Source organism: Lissotriton helveticus, chromosome 9 (genome assembly GCF_964261635.1).
Source record: "Lissotriton helveticus chromosome 9, aLisHel1.1, whole genome shotgun sequence".
Lineage (NCBI taxonomy): Eukaryota > Metazoa > Chordata > Amphibia > Caudata > Salamandridae > Lissotriton > Lissotriton helveticus.
The window spans coordinates 21945469-21968165 of record NC_136070.1 but is presented as its reverse complement, the minus strand read 5'-3'; the positions used below and the strand labels follow the sequence as shown (position 1 = coordinate 21968165).

At 50.5% G+C, this 22697-nt stretch overlaps 1 protein-coding gene across 1 annotated transcript in view; it reads right to left on the bottom strand.

The window, feature by feature from the left end:
• Positions 1–22697, bottom strand: part of BAZ1A (bromodomain adjacent to zinc finger domain 1A) — a 296099-nt gene that overhangs the window by 148206 nt on the left and 125196 nt on the right. Inside the window, exon 15 of the mRNA XM_078659379.1 lies at positions 2845–2949. Coding sequence (XP_078515505.1) covers positions 2845–2949 — 105 coding nt within the window. The remainder of the gene's footprint in view (positions 1–2844; positions 2950–22697) is intronic.

The window sequence follows — 22697 nt, the reverse complement described above, 5'->3', positions numbered from 1 at the left end:
CTCTCAGCGGCACAAGGGCGGCCGGGTGCAGAGGTAGTTAGGCCTAATGTTATCCAAGGAGAGGCAGGGGGCATCCGGTTGGTGGCTGCTGGCTAGCAGGCCACGCGGCTGTGGGAGCTGGGCTCCTGGTCACTTGCTCAGGGCAAATGGGGAAGTAGTATAGGACAAAGGTTGTACTGCTAGAGGCACTCGGGCGGCTGGGTGCAGGGTGCTTTTGAGCCATTGAGTGCCTCAATGTTATTCAATGGAGATCTTGGAAAGGGAACAAAGGCTGCAGGCTCGGGGAAGGAGGATCTTCTGGTGCGACCAACACTTCGAGGGGTAAGTTGGGATCTTCTTGGAGGATAGGTAGGCACCCAGGAGTTGGGCACAGGGGGCCGGGGTGCAGGGGTGTCTTTTGGCGTCGGGAAATCTTACCCTCAGCTGGTCGCGATAGGGAGGGGTCCCTGGTTCTGAGGCTGCTGGCGTCGTCTGGCTCGTCGAGGAGGGTCTTTGGGCATGGGACTTCGGGTCCCAGTCGCCGGGGGGATGTCTTCGGGGTCTTGATTCACTCCAGCACAGGCCAGGCTTGGCGGGTGCAGAGTGTGCAGGGTTCGCGGTTCCAGGCTGATGCCAGGGCTTGTCACTTGCTTTGAGCAGTACCACTGCTCGTGGGAGACCCATGTAGTCCAGAGTCACAAGGCAGTCAGGTCCTCCGGTGTTTTTTAGGTTGCTGACCACTGGAGACACCGGGGTTTAGCAGGAGCAGGTTTGAGGGTCGACAGGCCGGTAGGGCTGGGGCCAAATCAGTTGGTGTCTTCCTCTTTTTAGCAGCTGCATGGCAGGTCTTCTTGTTACTTGTTCTTTCTTGTTTCGGAATCTGGATCCAAGTAAGCAAGGTTCAGGGTGCCCCATAATACTAACTTTAGGGGCGTTACAGGTAGGGCAAGGGCAGGGACCAATGGGTCCCTGTCCTGGGGTGGGTACACCCCCTAGCCAGCTCCTTTCCTGTGGGAGGGGGCAGGAGCCTAGCTGTGATTGGGCAGGGCTCCCCATCTTAAATATGGCCAGAGCCCGGGACCGTGCTTCACCTCGCCTCTCCCACCTGAGGGGTGGAGTTGGCACAGGCTGGCACACCCCCCTTTCTGGCGTAGGGTTTCCCGCCAGTCTTCCCGCCAGAGTAGGGGTCAGAACTGAACAGGGGAGAGGGGTTGTCCTAACGGCTAAGGCGCTCGACCTCGTGATCTGGGTTCGAGTCTCGGTAGCGACGCCAAAAAACCTCCTGTGATTCCGGGCAAATCACTTAATCTCCCCGTGCCTAAAATGAAAGTGTCCTCATGTAACGTAACTGGTGCTATGTAAGGCGCTCTGATACCGGATTCGGTTCGGGTCTAGTTCGCGCTATATAAAACTCTGCAAAAAAAACAAACTGGTGGGGGCCAGTTGCCGAGTACAGCAAGTGGTCTGGAGAAGCTCACAAAGGCGGAATGCCTTTGAAGCTTCCCCTGCCCATCCTGGGGTAGGAGGCTTGGCACCTTGTCCCAGGATGTGCATTGTTGCAGGCACAGGAGAGCAGGGTCTCTCCACCCAGTGGTCCAGCAACATGTCTTCTGTGTGGCAGCCTCTCAGACACGACGTGGATTGTAGGTTAGGTTTCAGGGGGCATCTCGAAGATGCCCTCTGGTGCATTTTACATTAAATCCCACACTGGCATCAATGCTGGTTTAATGTGCTGACAAGTTTGATATCAAACTTCTTAGTCTTCAGTGAAGCCATCATGGTGCTGTGGAGTTTGTAATAACAACCTCCCAGCACCATATACTCTTAATGGCAGCACTGCACTTACAGTGCCCAGGAATTGCCCTGGGTACTGTAGGGGCACAGGGCGTATGCACCTGTGCCCACACCATTGGCGTAGGGCACCCAGCTAGAGGGGTGACTGATGGATGCCAGGGCAGTGAGCTTGTGGGCATGGCACACAGGGATGTGTGCCATGTTGACTGTTCAGTTCTGCACCTAGACACTCAGCCTCTCTCACAAGCTGCCGCACTTTTAATACGCATTTTGTTTATCAAATTTCTCGTACCTTCTGACACCAGCATTGTTTACTCTTGCTCCAGTATACCAAAAAGGAGACTCCGATTGCAACCCATCAGTACGCTTTATCACACATACTTCCTCAACACTTTCCGCACTCATACTAGTTTTCTTAACAGTTTGCATCCATTTTTCAGACTGTTCCAGTGCCTTTGCAGGCGAGATAGTCTGACAATTCGGGATCTCCCACTACCCATAATTGTGCCTGAGTTTTCTTATTTCTCACATGTACAATAACCTGGTCTCTTATCATTTCATCTGTCATTATTCCAAAATTACAATGCATGCTCAGTGCCCTCAAAGCTGTTAGAAAATCGAAAGACTCGCCCTTCTTCTGTGCTCTTGTGTGAAATTTGAGTCTGTTTAAAGCAATGTTAGTTGTTGGCTTAAACCTTTGTTCCATCCGTAAAATTGCCTCTTGTATATGTTCATATCATCTTGTCCTTCAAGTGGTACAATTCGTGGAAGTGCTCTAAATAAGACTTGACCCTCTGAGCCAAGACAATGAAGAAAAATGCTTTTTTTTCCCCATTCTGCCCTAATGCGTTCGCATCTATTGCCGTCATGTATTTAAAACCTCCTCCTTCCATCACCAGAACTTCAGTAAGAAAGAGGAGTGCACTGTATTCGTTCAGCTCACCAACATTTACATTCCTGCCTACATATCCGAAGCTCTGACATTTTCAAGCAGTCTACACTCACACTCACAAACTTATCGAAAGGGCAAATGCAAACATCAGAATTAATTTCTCAAGCATTTCTACTCACCCAGCTTCATTTAAGACTCTGTTCTCGTGTTCCTTTAGTCTTGCTTGTATCTCTTTCATCTTCATCTCCTGTTCCTTCAGCTTCTCCTCTTTACGCTTACGAATCCTAAGTAAGCAAAAGAAGAACTGCAATTACTGCCACAGCCTAAGAATCGTCTTGGAGGACAAGTTGAAAAAGCATCACATTTCACTGCGCAGTAGAAGTTGGGCCGGGGTCCTCTCTCTTTATCTAGTCAAGGCCAAGGTACTTCACGGTCAAGTCCAGCATCCTATGCAGACTTCACTATAAGGTAAGGTAGGTGCCTGCCTCCCTGAACCACCTTTCCTGTCACCCCTGGTACCTGAATTTATTTATTAATGTATTTAAGGTTTTATAGAGCGCAAACGTGACCCATTAGGGTATCAGAGCGCTTCACAGAGAAAACACGTATACAGGTTGGACACATGCAAAAAAGAAAATCAGGGATAGGGGGAAACGAATACATTCAGACATAACCAGGGTACATACAGTAATCAGAGGGGCGACAAGTCAGCAACATGCAATGAAAACCAGCAATTACACATGCGGGGTAACACGTCAGCAATATGCAGAGAGAGTCCACAATTACATATGCAGGAATAATGACTCAGTACAGAGAATAGGGACAAATTGTGGTACATCTTATTAGATTTGCCCCCCCCCCACCTCTGTTACCAGATGAAGCAGCTTCACGAACGCAACTACGCTCAAGTTACGTACGGTAAAAGAGAGGGGCGTGGCTAGCAGCCAACGACGATGGAGGCAGCCTAGCGAGGCTCCCGAGCCCACCGCCCGTAATCCGTTCCAATTCTCCTGAATAACACCCGGGAACCCCGGGAGAACAGAGGGTGACCCCGGTGATACCCTGCCGCCTGCTCCGGTGCTGCGGGAGAGCCGCTTGCTGCACCAAGGGAGACGAGCTGCCCGGAAAATATCCTGCGGACCTCCGACGCAAGATGGCGGCGACCTCATAGCCGCCGAAGCGCCGAGACCTGCAGTGCGACCCTAGAGCCCGCGTGAAGGAGCGGAGGTGAGGCCAGGAAGTGGTCGGGGGAGAGCACCTAGCGGCGGAACCCGGCAGCCCTCCAGGATCAAGTAGGGGCCATTGGAGGACTGAGTTCCGAGCCCACCCGGCCCAGAGGCGACTTCTCCCTGCCTGGGAGGCTGAAATCGAGGCCCCGGCTTCACCGAGGCCTGCTGCTCCTGGAGTGGGCGGGCGCACCTGCCCAACGCGGAGAGCCGCGACTGCTGTCCCGGCGCGCCCCCCCCCCCCTCGGGAGGAGTGCCTTACCCGCGCCGGGCCTTCGGGGATCACCGCCCGACGTCTGCGGTGAGTGCCCGGGAGCGGTGGTGACTGAGGCCCCGGGGAACCAGCAAACCGAAGCCCCGGCTTCTGGGCCCGCGAACTCCCTCTAACATTGGCGCATCGGCGCCGGCTGGTGCACGACGAGCGGGGCCCCCTGGGCGGACAGCGGGGGTGCCGCCGGGAGCGGAGCGCAAGCGGGTCATCACCGCGAGTCGGCTGGGGGCCAGGGGCCTCGGCAGCAATATGCGGACGGGGGCCCTGAAGAGGTGAATTCAACGGCGGAGAGCGGAGCAGAGGGCTTGACCGGGGTGCCTGCTGCCTCGCCTCATAGACCCTGGAGGGGGCCCGACTGGCTCCATTAAGGCATTGCTGGACTGGGCCCCGCGCCCCTGATCCTGTGACCAGGCCCACCCGCCCCACTGACCCACCCATTGTACTACTCCCGGGGGCACCCATGGTGGTAATCTGCGCCCTACGCCCGCCCGGAGAGGCACTCGGCGCCGCACTGGCTAACGGAACAGTACTCCTGCAGTGAGAGGTGCCAGTGGATGCGAACCTCGACGCCTTTGGCGGCTCTGTGCTCGGCAGGGGGCTGCGAGGCTTCCTAGTCGTGAGGGAAGTGGCAACAGGCTGGCGACCTTGGGCCGGCCTGGTGTGCGACGTGAGTGGTGACTAGCGGCGAGGACTGGCTGTTCCATCACCGGGACGACCACCCATTCCCCACTGGGGGGTCTGCTCCGACAGGCGCAAGTGAGTGCAGGCGCGAAAGCCCGATACGCCGACTTTCTGCACGACGGCCAACTGTGAGAAGAGGACCCAGACGAACGGCACCGGGGTACGGGGCGGGAACCGAGCCCGACCGGCAGCGACCGCCAGGATAAACCGGAACCGCATTGCAGAGTGGGTCACAAACAGTCGACCTCCCCCAGGTTGTGGGGGTGAGCGAGCGAGGGCGCAACGGCGGGACCCCTGGGACACGGCCTCCACCACCGGTGAGTGATCCCCGACCGAGCAGACCTCGGGCCGCAGCTGCCGGACACGTGCCAGCTCTCACTGGAAGAAGCGATCGGACATCCTGCTGAGTGGACCGACTGTCACGGCCAGCTCAAGTTCGTCCGGCGGCTCACCCAGAGGAGGCATGGGGAAACCGAGAGGGCCGAAAGATGAGGGAGGAACGGCCACTGAGACTCCAGACACCATGCAACAACCCCAATCAGAGTTGCTAATGATGCAAGACAAAATCCTAGAAGCTATAGCAGCTACGAGGAACGCTCTGCAACAAGACATTGCTCAGGTGTCGACGGGCCTGGGGCTACTGCGAGCGGACCATGGGAAGCTAGCCGACAGGGTCAAAGAAGCGGAAACCACCCTGAAAGACATAGTGCCGGGACAGAAGGCGTTGGAAGGCAAACTTACGGATGCCCTGGACCGCATCCAGACGCTGGAAAGGAGGGCGGAGGATGCGGAAAACCGAAGCCGGCGAAACAATATACGACTGGTGGGCCTTCCGGAGAAAAAGGAGGGGACGGACATGCTGGGTTATGTGGACAATTGGCTGCGGACGGTGGTGGCGCCGGATGTGTCTATCCCCATTCTTCACGTTGGAGCGTGCACATCGTGTACCTGCCCGGCCCCCGAAACCGGGGCTCCCCCCACGATCGGTAGTGATTAAAGTGCTCCACTACTCCGCCGAGTGTCGGCGCAGCTGTCGGCCTTGTTGTGGAGTGGCAAACCTGCTAGAGTGGCGCAGTTAAAAATGGTTAGGGACTGGTACAGTGGAGGGATAGCGCTCCCGCACCTTGAATTGTACTACTGGGCAGCGCACCTCAAGGTAATCAACTAGTGGATACATGGTGCACAGGATGACCCGGCATTTATGGCAGATAGACGGCAACTGGGTACGAGCACTCTTTTGGCCCCGCTCTACAACAAAGGCCTGGTGGGAAGGCTGGAGGGCCCTACCAAACACACGATCGCTATCTGGCATAAGGCTCAGAGGCGGCTGGGCTGGGAGGGAGTGATTACTAATCTCACGTCGCTGTGGGATTCCAAAGCCCTTGGCATTTTGCGCACTAGTAAGGGGTTTGATCACTGGGACACCATCGGGATATCCACGGTTGGAGATTTGTGGTCCAGGGGTGCGATGATCTCCTTCGAGACACTGAGAGAACAATATGACCTTGGGGTGACAGAAACATACAGATACATACAGGTTAGACACGCACTCATGTCTGTGTTGGAATTGGGGGCACAGATCCCGGAGTCGGCACCGTTGGAAGATCGGCTCCTTACCGACTATATGGAGAGTGGTGCAACATCCCTCACTTATCGTAAATTGATAAATAATTTACCGGATCCACTGGTGCGTCTGAAGGAGAAATGGATGGAGGAGGTTGGGGACTTGAATGAATCGGAGTGGAATGCAGCGTTGGCGTCCCCTAGAGAGGCAGGTGTCTCCACACGTTTTAGACTGGTCCAATTTAAGGTACTACATAGGGTATACTATACACGCACAACACTACACAAGATACGTAGGGCAGATCATCCATACTGTCTGAGGAACTGTGGGGAGGAGGGTACGTTGTTCCATACTCTGTGGGATTGTCCTACTATACACACCTATTGGAGGCGGGTGGCACGGACGATCAGTCAAACACTAGGGTCGTCATTTTCACATGACCCTCGGATATGCTTGCTGAATGTGTGGGGCCCATCTGATCTGTCACCACAGGGGAAACGCTGGGCGATCATTGGTGTGATGTTGGCAAAGAGGGATATAGCACAGAACTGGGGGGCGCCGACTACTCCGACACTGTCGCAGTGGTGCCGGAACATGGACATGCTTATGGTGACGGAGAGGGCGATTTACAAACAAAGACTTAACCCACGCAAATGGAATAAGACATGGTCACCGTGGAATTCGTATAGGGGAGGCATTTGTGAACCTCTGCCTGAGGAAGAGGATGTAGATAGTTCTGAGGAGGGTGAGGACATGGAGTAATGTTAGGACTATGGGGGTCGGTCTAGAGGGGCGGGACTGTCCGGGCGTCTGACACTGAACATGTGGATGAACTTAATTCTGACAGACAATATGACTACTGCCTGCTGTGCCTCTTTTAACGCTCATGATATCAGTGATTCGTGAAAAGGTTTGTTGACCCTGACCTGTTACGTAGTATGTTTTCTGTTGGGGGGAAAAATGGGGAAAAATTTGAAAGGTTGCTATATTGCTTGCTTGCAGCTGAATGTTGACGCTGCGTTATACTCAGATTGTGTATGCATAAATATTCTGTGTTGGCAACAATAAAAACACATTTAAAAAAAAAAAAAAAGTGCTCCACTACAGGGACAGAGACTGGCTTCTGCAATGAGCGAGGGACACAGGACCATTCCAGGTTGATAATAGCAAAGTCACGTTATTCCCGGACTACACCTTCGAAACTCAAAAACGAGCTTCGTTCCTATCCATTAAAAAAGAGCTGCGGACGGAGGGACTGCAGTACTCGCTATTGTTCCCGGCGAGGCTCCGAGTTTCTTTGGATGGGAAGGCACTGTTTTTTACATCGTCGGCAGATGCTTGGGCCTGGTGGGACTCTTACAAGGCTGGAACGGATGGAGCCCGCCTCAGGGCTGCGGAGGAATTCCAACAGGGCCCAGTACGGAGATCCAAGCGACTCCGAAAACGTGGCCAACACCGACAGAGGCCGACTGAATCGCAGACGGCAGTGGAGCGGAAAGCGGCGCTGCAAGCGGTGAAGGAGGTCTCGGGCGGGGAACCGCCACAGCGGGGAGAAGAATCGATCTCGGAGGACAAAAGGACGGGGTCGGAAACTGAACTGTCGGAGGTGGACAGCACGAGGGGCCCGACTGTGACGCCACAAACAGCGGAAGAAGTATTCGGCAGCTGACTCTCGAACCTGGGGGGGGCTGGCAATGACAGCCGGACTGGAATGGCGTACCCAACCGCTGGAGCAGGCAGGTGTCAGACCGGACAATCGTGAGTTTGGATGCATATTGAGGGGCGGGAGGGAAAGGGGGGCGAACTCCAATGAGGAAGCTAGTTCACGTGCCCAGAGGCCCCTAAGGCCGCCGCAGTACAGACTGCGGAGTAGATAGTTTTGAGAGCACCTTGCTCGTTTGTTTGGACGGGGGTAACTCTTTGTAGTTAGGTCCTGTTCTAGGGGGGGGGAGGATGTCTAGAGATGTTGGGGTAACTCGGGACAGGGGTGGGGGACGGGGGAGAGGGGCAGCGCAGGGAGGTGTCAGGGGGCGATGGGGGAGGGGGACGGAACAGTTGGGGTTGGGGAACTGTGGGGTCTTTGCTGGTGTCTGGCCGCTGTTGGTCGGGGCTTTCGGCCGACAATATCGAGATAATGGATAGTCTGGGGTCTTTAAAATGTGTGTCCTGGAACGTGCGGGGTCTGAACTCAATGACTAAAAGGCACAAAGTTCACTCTTACCTGGTCCGCAGGGGGGTTCACATTGCCTTCCTACAGGAGACACATCTAACTAAAAAAGAAGGGGCCGCACTACAGAGGAGATGGAGGGGTCAATTGTACTACACCACATATTCAGCGTTTGCCAGGGGGGTGCTGGTCTGGATTCGGGCTGGGGTCCCCTTCCAACTCACTAAACATACTGTAGACCCGGAGGGGCGCTTTGTAGCTGTTGAGGGATTACTCAGGGGCCGTAATATAGCACTCTGCGGCGTTTATGCACCGAACACTGAACAAGCGGCTTACTTCACTAAATTATCCAGGCACTTGGCTACCTACTTCGCAGGTCCGGTATTGATGGGGGGAGACTTCAACTCAATTGAGGACACAACCTTAGATAGATCACACCCGCCACTACACGCTTCCCCTGTACACAGACTAGCGAAGCATAGATTGCTGTGGCAGGAGCAGTGGGACTTCACTGATGTGTGGCGCATACAACACCCTGCTGAGAGGGACTATTCCTTCTATTCCAGCATGCACGATCTCCATGTCCGTATAGACGCATTCCTAGGCTCCCGACAAGTATTACCGATGGTTGCCCGTACAGAATATTTAACGCGTACAATTTCAGATCATAATCCCCTACTACTCACGCTAGCCTGGATGAATGGGTCTGCACCGATCCCGACGTGGCGGCTCCGGCCGGACACGCTGGATGACCCGCCGTTTAGAACGGACTTGGAACTCAGAATCACCCACTACTTTGCAGAGAACGAGGAGACCACCGCCTCTAGAGCCACCGAATGGAACGCCTTCAAGGTAGTGGTAAGGGGACACTGCATAGGGAAATTTGCAGGTGCACGGCGAACGTTGGTGGAGGACTTGGACAGGGCTGAACGGACACTGCGGGACGCTGAGAAATCGCGACCCGGCAATCCCGACCTACAGGGGAGGGTTTGTGCAGCACGAGAGGCAGTAGCTGTTGAAGTGGAGCGCCTACGCAGCTATGATTACAAGTCCTACTTGACTAAAGCTCTCGCCGAGGGGGACAAGACGGGGACACTCCTAGCCTGGCTGGCCAACCCCAATAGGGGTTCTACCCCGATATTATCCTTAACAGGGGCGGATGGGGAAGTATGTGCCACCCAACCGGACATAGTGAGGTGCTTCCAAAACTATTATGGCAACTTATACAGGAGGGGCTTGGAGACCCGACCCGAGGAGACAGAGGCTTTGTTAGCGGAGATCCAGCTGCCTCGGCTGGACCCAGAGCACGCTAAGACAATCGGAGGCCCGGTCGTCCTCGCCGAAATTAGGGGAGCCATAAAGAAAATGGCGCGCAATAAAACACCGGGGATGGATGGGCTGCCTATTGAGTTCTACGCAAAGTATGTGGATTTACTAGCCCCACGACTTAGAACGGTATATAATGAAGCCAAAAAGAGGGGAGAGTTGCCCCAATCGATGCGCGAGGCGATCATGATCCCGTTGCTAAAACCGCGTAGGGATAGCGCTGACCCAGCATCATACCGGCCGTTGTCAATGTTGACGACGGATTACAAAATCTTAAGCACGATCCTCGCCGAGAGACTGGTAGCCCATATGAAGGGTCTGATCCATGGAGACCAATCGCGCTTCATCCCTACTAGAAACACATCCCACAACATTCGGCGATTGCTCAGACTAATAGCGGACCCTCCACAGACCGCAAGGGCCCCTATGGTGTTGTCAGTCGACATTGAAAAGGCATTCGATAGCCTGGAATGGGGCTACCTCTATGCGGTGATGCGGGGTTTCGGTCTAGGGGACGATTATGTAAAATGGACCGAAGTGCTTTATGCTCAGGCAGGCGCAAGGGTGCGAGTGGGTGCTTTAATATCGAATCGCTACGAGGTGAACAGGGGGACGAGACAGGGATGTGCGCTTTCTCCTCTGTTGTTTGCTCTGGCCATGGAGCCATTTGCGATGCTGGCTAGACGAGGTGATGCGTACCGCGGTCTTGAGGCACGGGGGGCCCATCACCATATATCGCTGTACGCAGACGATCTCCTGCTATTCCTAGATAATGCAGAGGAGGCGGTTGAGGGAGCGGAGGCTCTACTACTGAGATTCGGGGCACTCTCAGGCCTGAAAGTGAATTGGGCGAAAACTTGCCTCTTTCCGCTCCGGAGAGGGGAGAAGTGTCCGACGGCCAACATTACCATGCGCTGGGAGCCGGATTGCCTGCATTATCTTGGGGTTTACATCTACCACGATCCCGCCAACTTATTGGAAGGGAACGTCGGACAATGTATTCGAGCGTTGAAGGGCAACATGTCCTTCTGGGCTACCCTCCCCCTATCCATGACGGGACGAGTGTCCCTCCTTAAAATGATCGCCCTGCCACGATTGTTGTATTTTTTCAGGACCCTCCCGGTATGGATACCGGGAGAAGTGTTCAGGCGCCTGAAATCTAGCATAGTATCCTTCTTATGGGGAGACGGCAGGCGGCGGATCGCACTGACGATACTCATGCGCCCGAAGGATCAGGGCGGGCTAGCGGTCCCAGACTTCGAGCTCTATTATTTGGCTGAGCAACTGCAATTCTTTACACAGGAGGTGGCAAGAGTGTACCGGGGTCCTGAACAAGACAGAGAAGCGGGCACCCCCCGCCATGTGCTGGCATATATAGCCCTACAGCAGAAATTAACACTCAGTGGGCTGACCCAAGAAGAAAGGACGCTACGGCTATGTTGGAATCGCATGCAAAAGCGTGCCGGTCCTGGTCACCCATACGCGCCTGAAATACCATTAGGGATGGTGACGGCGCTTCCACATGGGGGGGGACTGGTCGAACCTCCAATTGTGGGAAGAGGCGGGACTTCAGATGGTGGGTGACCTATACGCCGACGGGGTGCTGTCGGAATTCCGGACTCTGCAGGAACAATAGAATCTCCCAAGAGGAGACTATTTACTGCATGCGGCAGTGGTGAGGGCTATTCGGACACATTGGGGGGAAGGACTGATTGAACCCACAACGTCACTGGCGTGCCAATACACGATGATGACAGCAGGGACGGTCAAAGCGGTTACTTGTCTTTACTCCAGAATGAGCACGGAAAACATACCACCACTAACACGCCTCAAAACACAATGGGAGACTGATCTACAAAAGGAAATCCCCGACACAACATGGTCCCAGCTCCTTCGGCGAACTAGGAACAGTACCAGAAATGCCCGTTTCCAATTAATACATCTTTACATCCTTCATAGGGCCTACCTCACCCCGGAGAAAATAGCACAATACTTTGGTGCAGTAGATGCAGCATGCCCCAGATGCACACTGGTGGGTGCGGGTTTACTACACATGCTCAGGGACTGTCCACAATTACATGAGTACTGGATGGGGGTTGGGGACACCCTGAATGAGGTCACAGACAGAGTCCTGCACTATGACGGCGCGGTCGTCCTTCTACATTGGTTCCCACGCACGCGCAAAACCAAACTGTCGAGTAAATTTATAGACATGGGCCTCCTCATCGCTAAGAGGGAGCTCACCAGGGGTTGGAAATCTAAGATGGCACCGACACATCAAAAGTGGTTGAACGAATTTCTGAAATGGGCAGCGGCGGAGAGCACACTTAGGTACCAGCTGGCCAGGCGTACGAGAAAGCTCAGGAAGCGGCGCTAGCGTGGGAGACCCTAGTCCAGGCGCTTAGGGATAGTGCAGTTACGAGAGATGAAGAGGAGGACATAGAACAAATGGAGGCCCTGGGGGAAGAGGTGTTAGACACCGCACCAATGCCGGACACACACACCTAACCATTGTTTTCACGATCCCGACACCACCAACTCACCAAATTTCTCAATCGTAACACGTAGGCCCAGACACCAGGGAGACGGGAGGGGAGGGGGGGGGGGGGGAGTTAAAGTTAAACTAACAGAGACATTGAAGAGGGTTCATACACCACAGTTGACCGAAGGGGTACAGAAGGCATTGAACTATTAAAAGCGGAGAGTGATGACTTACTGGGGGTACATGTACTTGTGAACTGACGCAACGCGATACATGGTTATACGCCACCCAAGCTCCGGGATGTGGGTTATAAGGCTGTGTATATAGTGACTGGATGTACTGTTACTGATAGCAACCCCGAGACCACATTGACATGTATATTGTATACCTCGCATTACCTCTGCAATAAAAATTGTTTTACAAAAAAAAAAAAGTTAGGTACGGTAAAAACGGTGAGCTTACTGATCCCATTCCAATAGACAGAGGGGTAAGACAAGAATGCGTCTTGGCCCGACCCTCTTTTGCCTATTTATCAATGGTCTGGTGGAGGTTCTGACTGCTGGGAGGGACACGGATGCCCCTAGGCTGGCGAACAGTAAGGTTCCGGCCCGATGTTCACCGATGATACCCTCTTATTATCCAAGTCCTCAATGGGAATACAGAGGGCCTTGGACATTTTCCATCTGTTTTGTAAAAATAGGAGTTTGGAGATAAACTCACTAAAAACCCAATGTATGTTTTTTAATGCAGGTAACACCATGCGACCAAACCATCTTTTACATGGGAAACCACTGGAGAAAGTGACCGTCTTAGACTACTTAGGCCCACTCTCTGATAAAATGGAGTGGAACACACAAATCAAGAAGGCTAGCTTAAAGCTGGCTCCGACAGCTGGGGGGATAGCACAGATGTCTAGGAAGTGCACCCACAAAACGGTTGGTCCAACAATGGAAATTTACAAGGCCCAGTGTAGGGGAGCGGCCTTGTATGGGGCAGAAATCTGGGGCCATCGACCATCTGATCCCCTTTCCAAGAATGAGGACTCTTATTTGGCAGCTACTAGGTCTCCCTAAAAGTACACCAATGACGCCACTCCGTATGGACTTTGGGGTCAGCCCAATTGCAGAGGAAGCTGCCCTTAGGCCCCTCCTTTATTGGAGACGTCTCTGGAGTACTCCAGACCTTGAGTTTTTTTTTTTATAGAAGAGGTAAAGGAGGTGCTACATTTACAGAAAGCTGGCAAAATCCGACGGCTGCCCTATAACAAAAACACCCTGGCTGCTATGAGGATGGGAGACCTATGAGTTCATGCTGAAGTAATATGCAGGATAACTCCCAAGAAGGCCTTGTCAAAGATTTTAAGAGAATTTAAACTCAACCAGATAAAAGGCCAATTCCAGGACTGGCACAATGACACCATCTTTTTTTTTTTTAGAGGCCAAAGATCAATCTAAGTTAGAACCAGTTCTTGATGTCATACAGCCTCCCCTTGCTAAAAAACTGGATTTACAATTTAGGCACGGGGTATTACCACTCTGTTCCTTTACAAATAAATGGGGAAAACACTCTGACCCAGGGCTGTCCGTTCTGTGAGGATAATCCAGAGACGGATCAACATGTATTATTTGTCTGCACGGCATACAAGGTTAGATACCGATGGCTACAAAAGGTATGCAGGAACCTTGGGACAAAGCATTGTGTGGAGGCCTATAGGCTCCTAAAATACGACACCAGTCAGCCCATTGTGTATTCAGTCTCCCGATATTTATTCTCTATGTGGTGTGTACGTCTAGTCATATTAAAAACTGGGTCAATTGGATCATTTTAGTTTTTTATTGTAAACAAAACCTATTAATAATTCTTAACTCCCTTTTTAAATATTATCAAATGTGTATACTTAAGTAGTACTTTTTTAATATTCATATTCTGAATTCTTTTTTAAATACTGGAATGCACACGCACCTCATCTTTGTAATATTTATATATGTATAAACTGTGCTTTTATGGCCATAAATGCAGAAATAAAGAATTATTGAATTGAATTGAATAGGAGCAACCAAGCAGACAGATTTTTCCGAATAACCAGAGCACTGCCGCGGAGAACGGTGAAAGAATTAAGGGAGGGATTTGCTGTACCTATTGGTTCCCCTTGAACACGTTGGACAATGGTTCTGTGGATGCATTCATTAACGCTTTGCATAGACTGTAGAGCAGTAGCCTCCAAACGCGGTAGCTAACCAGCGGGCGTTGCAGTGGTTTGAAAAAGTGTTTTTAGCACTACTTGTCCTACATTGGCTTGTTGACGTGCTGATACATCCACACAATAATGTATGGTAAACCTGAATGGTGTAGACCATATACCTGCCTTACATATGTCAGCTATGGGAACATTACCTAAAAAGTCCATGCAAGCTCCTATTTTACGAGTAGAATACTCTCTGGGAAGTATAGATAAAAGGTATTTTAGCTTTAATATAGAATGTTTGGATACATTTAACAGAAGTGATTGCAATCAAGAAAGCAATTTTTCAAAAAAGTAACTGCAGTGGACAATTGTGTAATGGTTAAAATGGTGAACCCATAGTCTGGTTACAACAATATTAAGGTTCCACGCAGGTGCAGGTGGCACTTTTGGTGGTAGTTTTCTTTTAAGTCCTTCGATAAAGGCTTTAATGACTGGTACTTTGACTAGAGAGAAGTTTTGTCTGTTTTGAAGATGTATGCCGCTACTTCTGCAAAGTGTAGACGTATGAGCGTGTAGGCAATGCCTGCACGTTGTACATGCAATAGATAAATGATTTGTTGTATACAAGCGTCTAATGGGTCAATGGTTTGGTTATTACAATATTTAACAGACCTTTTCCATTTGGCTGCATAGCATGCCCTAGTAGGCTTTCTAATTTCTTTAAGAATGGTCATACAATGTGGCACTAAAATTAGGGAGCCAAACAATGACTGCAGGAGCCAAATCGCTAGGTAGAGCTCCCTAGGGCTTGGATGTCCGATTTCTCCACAGTTCTGAGTAAGGGGGTCGGAGGTGAGGCGAAGCTTCTGATGTGGAACTACTGAGAGTTCCAGAAGTGTGAACCATGGTTGACGAGCCAATGTGGGAGCCAATAGAATAAGGGCGATGGATGTTTGTCTGAGCTTCCGAACCAGAAATTGAAGAGGGACAGGCGGACAAGTGTAAGCAAATATCCCTGACCAATTCATCTATAGGGCCTTGCTTTTGGATAGAGGATGCAGGACCTGGAGACGAAGTTTAGGTATTTTGAGTACTCTGCTGTTGCGAAGAGATTCATCTGTAAAAAAAAACAAAAAACATTTGTGGAAGTATGGGAGGAGGACTTGGGGCGGAGTTACCACTCATGCACTGGTTGTCGGATTCTGCTGAGGTCTACAAATTCGTTGTCCGTCCTTGGAAGATGTTCCGCAAGCAACTGGATTTTGTGATAAATTGCCTAAAGCCTCATGGTCTGACAGGGGTGTGTGTGGTGTAGTGTGGTGTATGTGGTGTGTGTGTGTGTCTGATTTTGTACATAGTACATAGCTTTGATCTGGTCCGTCCGGACTAGGACAACTTTCCCTATTAGGTGAGGTAGAAATGCTTTGAGCGCTAGGTGAACAGCTAGAAGCTCCAGGTAGTTGATGTAGAGAGTTGTGTTTGGTGTCCCAGAAATCCTGAAGTATTTGATGTTGTAAATGTGCACCCCACCCTGAAAGGCAAGCATCCCCTGTGAGCACAACTTGTGGAACACGGTCGACAAAGGTCGGCACTTTTGACAAGTTTAGTGTGTTCCACCACTGCAGATCGCATTGGATATAACTTTTTACCAACACCAGATCTTTTAGTTGACCCTGTGATTGATTCCATTCACGTGCTAAGCATTCCTGTAGAGGACATTTAATATTCTGTGAGGTACTATGGCAATGCAAGATGCAATCATCCCTAAGAGTTGCATGAAAGTTCTCACTGTTAGATACTGATTGTAAGAAAGTGGCTCTATATATACTGGACCAAAGTAAGGAACAGTGTGCACAGAGTCCACAGTCCCCAGAGGTATGGCAGAAGTTAAAGTTAGATATAACCTTACTCTCTAAAGTGGTAGCTTGGTTGAGCAGTATGGCAGTATCAGAGGACAGTGTAAAGCATTTGTTGTACACACTCAGTCAGCAAATGGTCTCACACACTCAAGAACTGAACTCTAGGCCAATTGTTTTATATCAAAAGATATAGTTTTATTTTTAGAACCAACAGGTATCAAAATATACTTCTCAATAGGAGTGACTTTAGGTAATTACTTTGCAAGAAGGCAATAGGCTTTGTAAGTACAATAGCTACAGTGGTTGCAGTAGGCAACACAATTTCAAACACAATTTAACATTGAGCTCAATGGGTTTTGCTAGATAAATGCAGTTGATTACTTCATGGATTACTTTTCTAACCCCAGGACTGGATCCTAGATTCAGTCCCGGGACACCTACTGTAAACAGTTAAGTAAAAGTGTTTTGTTACAGTATTGTATTGTAATTGCATTTATATAGCGCTTCCTAACCCTGAGTTGTTTGGATTTGGAATGATAGCAGTGGATTTTAAAGAATATAAATGTATTTTCAAAGTTGACACTTAACTTTTCAGTGAAAACCAAGCAATGTTATCCTATGGGAGGATAATTAAGTCACAGGTAAAGTAGGTTCTCGTTACTTTTGTAATCCAGTACTGGACTCCTAAGTTCAGTACTGGGACCTCTACCTAAGACAGGTAAATAATTACCTTTTAGTACTTGGTACGATTTTTAAAGAATATTTTTAGTTTGCAAAAATCGACACTTGGAAGAAATTTAACAGAAAAACAGTCAATGGTTTCCCATGGAAGAAAATTCAGGTTACTGGTAAGTACAGTTATGATTACTTTTTCAATTCAGTACTGGGCTAAAAGGTACAGTACGGGCTTCTCTCCTGATCACAGGTGAGTAATTCGGTATTCGGCTGATTTTAGATGAATTTCAAGTGTAAACCAGTCAATGTTAACCCATGGAAGGAAAGTGAGTTATCGGCTTTTAGGTAAGCACTCGACTAGTAGAGTTAAGGTTCTGGGCATCGACTCGGGGGTCTCCCAGGGTCAGAAAGGTACAGTTACACCATCAGTGGCATAGGGGCAGCCGGGTGCAGAGAGTTGGCCCAATGCAATCCAATGGAAGGTAGGGGGCCTTTGGTTGGTAGCTGCAAGCAAGCAGGCCACGCGGCTACTGGAGCTGGGCTCCTGGTCACTTACACAGGGCAAGTGGGGAAGTAGAGTAGTAGTTACACTTCCAGCGACACTCGGGTGGCTGGGTGCAGGGTGACCTTGAGCAGTCGGGCGCTCAATGTTATTCAACGGGAAAGTTAAGTGAACAAAGGCTGCAGACTCGAAGATTCTTCAGGTGCGACCACCACTTCTAGAGGTAAGTTGAGATCTTGGAGAAGAGGCAGGTACCCCAAAGGAAGGCACAGGGAGCCGCAGGGTGCCGGGTAAAGGGGTGTCTTCAGGTGTCGGGAAATCCCAAACTCAGCTGGTCGCGGTTGGAGGGGTCCCTGGTTCTGAGGCTGCAGGCGTCGTCTGGGTCGTCGAGGAGGGTCTTTGGGCACTGGACTTCGGGTCCCAGTCGCCGGGGGGACGTCCTTGTGGTCTTGGGTCACTCGGGCACAGGCCGGGCTTGGCGGGTGCAGAGTGGGCTGGATTCGCTGTTCCTGGCTGGCACCAGGGGTATTGCTGTTGGAGCAGAGCCTCTGCTCATGGGAGTCCCCGTTTGTTAGAGGGTCAAGGCTGGCAGGTCCTCCAGGTTGTCCAAGGTTGCTGTCCGCAGGAGTCACCGGGATTTAAGCAGGAGCAGTTTCCAGGATCGACAGGCCGGTAGGGCTGGGGCCAAGTCAGTTGGTGTTGTCCAGTTGTTAGCAGCTGCACGGCCGGTCTTCTTCTTGATCTTCTTTGTTGTTTTCTTATCGGGATCTGAGGAAGGAAGGTTCAGGGTGCCTGTAAATACTAACTTTAGGGGTGTTACAGGTAGGGCACGGGCAGGGACCAATAGGTCCCTGTCCTGGGGTGGGTACACCCCTAACCTACTCCTCTCCTGTGGGAGGGGGGCAGGAGCCTAGCTGTGATTGGGCAGGGCTCCCCATCTTCAAGATGGCCGGAGCCCGGGGTCGTGATTCACCTCGTCTCCCCCACCTGAGGGGCGGGGTTGGCACAGGCTGGCACACCCCCCTTCCTGACGTAGGGTTTCCCGCCAATCTTCCTGCCAGAGTGGGGGGTCAGAACTGGTGGGGGCCAGTTGCTGAGTACAGCAAGTGGCCTGGGGAAGCTCACAAGGGTGACAGGCCGTTGAAGCTTCCCCCTGCACATCCTGGGGGAGGAGACCTAGCACCTCGCTCGGGATGTGAATTGTTGCAGGCCCAGGAGGGTGGGGGGCTCTCCACCCAGGGGTCTAGCAACATGTCTGCTGTGTAGCAGCCTAGGGAGCCACTCCGACAAGACGTGGATTGTAGGGAAGGGTTCAGGGGGCATCTCTAAGATGCCCTCTGTGGTGCATTGTACATTAAATCCCACCCTGGCATCAGTGTGGGGTTAATGTGCTGAGAAGTTTGGTATCAAACTTGTCAGTCTTCAGTGTAGCCATTATGGTGCTGTGGAGTTCGTAATGATAACCTCCCAACACCATGTAGTCTTAATGGCATCATTGCACTTGCAGTGCCCAGGAATGTCCCTGGGTACTGTAGGAGCACAGGGCTCATGCTCCTGTGCCCACACCACTGGCATAGGGCACTCAGCTAGCGGGGTGACTGATGTATGCCAGGGCAGTGGGTTTGTGGGCATAGCACACAGGGATGTGTGCCATGTCGACTGTTTAGTTCTGTACGTAGACACTCAGCCTGCAAAGGCAGTGTGTGGGTGTCAGGGTACAGGGCCCCTAAGGGTGGCACAATAAGTGCTGCAGTCCTTAGGGGTCTTCTCTGGTCACCATGCCCTGGATACCTAGGGTACCATTTACTAGGGGCCAACAGGTGGCCAGAGATGCCAATTGGGTTTTAGTTTCAATAAAGTTTTAGGGAAGGAACACAGGCCCTGGGCACCTGGTTGGGAGGGGCCCAGGGCACACTCACGTCAAAGCACATCAGCAATTCAGCAAAAAGTGGGGGCATACCATGCAAGAAAGATGGCACTTTCTCACACTGATTGCTTTGAAATTGAAGCAGCTGTGTTTGAAAATCTTGAATTCGGGCTGCATAAGGATAGGCTAAACCAGTTTGAGTGTTTAGGATCGCTCCAAGATAGGGTTGCAGCTGTGTATGTTGAAGATGGGATTCTTGCACACTGACTAAATCTCAAATTATGAAGAATTATGTTAATTTGAGTGTGTTGTAAACACTTGAGATGGGCGTTGGTGTTTGAGCCAATCATCTAGATATGGGAAATAATGAATTTGTTGTCTTCTTAGATGAGCTGCTACTACTGCCTGATATTTTGATAATCTGGGCGGAGTACGTTGAATTGATAGTGTTTTCCTGCTACCACAAATCGGAGGCTATGTGCTGGTTGTATGGGGATGTGAAAGAACGCGTCCTTTAAGTCTAGTGCTGACAAAGTCGTTTTGTTATAAAAGGGGAAGCACTTGTTGAAGTGTGACCATATGGAAGTGTTCTGACCGTATGTATACATTGAGAGTTTTCAGATCTAATATAGTTCGTGAAGAAATGTCTTTTTTTGGATTAGGAAGTGAGTAAACCCCTGAACCTTGGTTTGTATTGGATCTGGTTCTATGGCCCCTTTTGTTGGAAGAGCTTGTAGCTCGTTTGACCAGTTGTTTGCACTTTAAACTCTTCCTTCCGTCGGACGGCCCCCGTCACGGTGGGTGTGTGCGGCGTTTTGCACACGTGTGGAATTCACCCGCACAGCAGGGAAATGTGCGCCGCATTGAAGCGGCTAGAGAGAGTTTCTGAAAGTGAGGTGAAATATTGGGAGGATTGCTGGTGAGCTCCAGGCAATAACCATGTTGGATAATATCTGTTGACTCCTCTAGTTGCATTATCTGCGGCATCTAACGCACATCTAATAGAGGAATTAGAAATTAGTTTTACCTCTTACTAAATCTGGTCCTCTTTTTCTGTGTTCCTACGGGAGATATTGGAGTAAGCCTTCCATTTCGTCCCCGTAGGCCAAGTCATATTTAGCCAAAAGACCTTGCGATTGGCTAGATGCTGATGGTTGGCGGATTGTGCAGCCAATCTTACCTGAGGCCTCTATTAGTTTTGACTCTGGCCAGAGGCGGAGCATCGCCTGTAGTTTGTGAATTTGCTCTTTTACAAGCATTGGGTATAACCAAGGAATTAAAAGGGATCTGGCCCTTAATAAAAATTGGGTCAGATGGTGGAGATGTATGTTTTTATCCACCCTAGGTGTTGTATACGTGCCCTCACTGGAACCTTCAGGTCCTCAGCATGCCTCATCATACCTTTTAACATAGGTAATTGACTTGAACTTAAAAAATGTGTAAATACTATTTATCTGTTTCTCTTTCCCCTGTATTACATTGTTCTTGTCTTCTCATATGTAAAGCACTCTGATATCTGTAAGGATCTTGTTTGCGCTACATAAAACCTTGAAAATAATAATAAATAAAAATGTGTGGTTCTGTATGTAAAGCAACTACATGGTACGTGGCTGCCCTGGCATTTAACTCCTGGTACGAGGTGCTGTCATCAGGAGGGGAAGGTTTAGCAGGGGATAGAGCTGGGTCAGTATCTGTAGGAGGATCTATATTGCAATCATCCCACGGATCTGATGGTGGTAGTCCATAAATGTCAACACCACCCCCCTGTATCAGGATCTGTAGAGGAGAGCCCTGTGGTGTGATGTCTAGAGGGTCTGCTGGTAATACAGAGGTACTGGTCAAAGGGTAGGAGAAATGGGATGAAATCTAGTAGCGATGTTTTCCTCCTTAAGACGGATTTTATATCCAGAGTCTATTTTTCTTTTTGAAGATGTTTTCACTGGTTTTGCTGTAATATGTCCAGTGTCTGGATTTATATACTTTTTTTCTGTTTTGGATCCAACTTTTGCTGTATGGTCTCCAAAATTGGCTTTGGAGGCTTTTGAATACTATCTTTTTTGCTGCTGTGCTGGATTTGTCTTTTTTGTTTTTCGGAGCCGAATCTTTAGGTGCCGAAATATCTCGACCCGCGCCGGAAGGCTTGACTTGTGCTTTCAGTGCCGAGCCGGAGGGCAGGGTGTTAGAAGCAGTGTCTCGTGCCTACCTTGGCCGGATGGCCCAGAAGCCTTTTGTTTGACGGAAGCGGGTTTTGTGGGTAAAGGGGCTTTGGTACTCATGGCAGCTTTACCGGCTACAATATCTTGGGACTCCAATTCAGTCTCCAGCTCGGAATCTGAATCGTGGACTGAGGCGGCCTCTTCTTCCTCTGCTGCCAAAGCTCCCATTTCTTCCCGTTTGATATATTCTCGGGGGTCTCTGATGTTTTGTCGCTGCATTTCTTTCCGTCAAGCCCTGAGGGTCTTTTTTGAGCGAAATGAGCGACAAGCATCGCAGTCCACTTTGTGCTCCTGAGATAGGCACTAATTACAGACTTTGTGCAGGTCGGTTCGCGGATATCAGCAGTGGCACCTAGGGCAGAAATGGAATGGAGTCAGTTCCATCTGCAGATTTACTCGATGTTGACCTCTTGAGTGGAAGTGAAAGAACGGGCTAGGCCCGAAGGCCGTGGTTGGAGTTTAGTCGATCCAACTGTGACAGTTTTCTGATTTTCGACACACGGAGATTGGGAAAATGCTTTCGAAACAATACCGACGAGGGTACAGTGCGTTGGAAACCGAAGGGATTTCGACGGACGGTCTCGACCCGGAGCACAGCAAACCACATCCGAACCTAATGAAGGAAAGAAAACAATCTAACAATGGAGTCGATGCCCATGCTCACTATCACCGAAAGGAGGAGTCACCATGCCTCATTTATTTATTTTATTTATTTATTTTGAAAGTTTTATATAGCGCGGACAAGATCTTCGCAGATATCAGAGCGCTTTACAAAGAATAGTACATGAGGGAGTATAGTCAGACAGATAAATCAATAGGTCAAAACAGTACAACTAGGTGGCTACAAAGCCAATCCTGTGAGTAATAAAACAGCTAATACAAATAATCAAAATAAACAAATCGATGCAGAGTATTAACAGTGTCTGAGATAAAAGCTCAAGTGTATTTTGCCATGAGGATAGTTTTTACTTCATTTTTAAAGAGTGTAGTGGAAGAGATAAGCCTGATTTC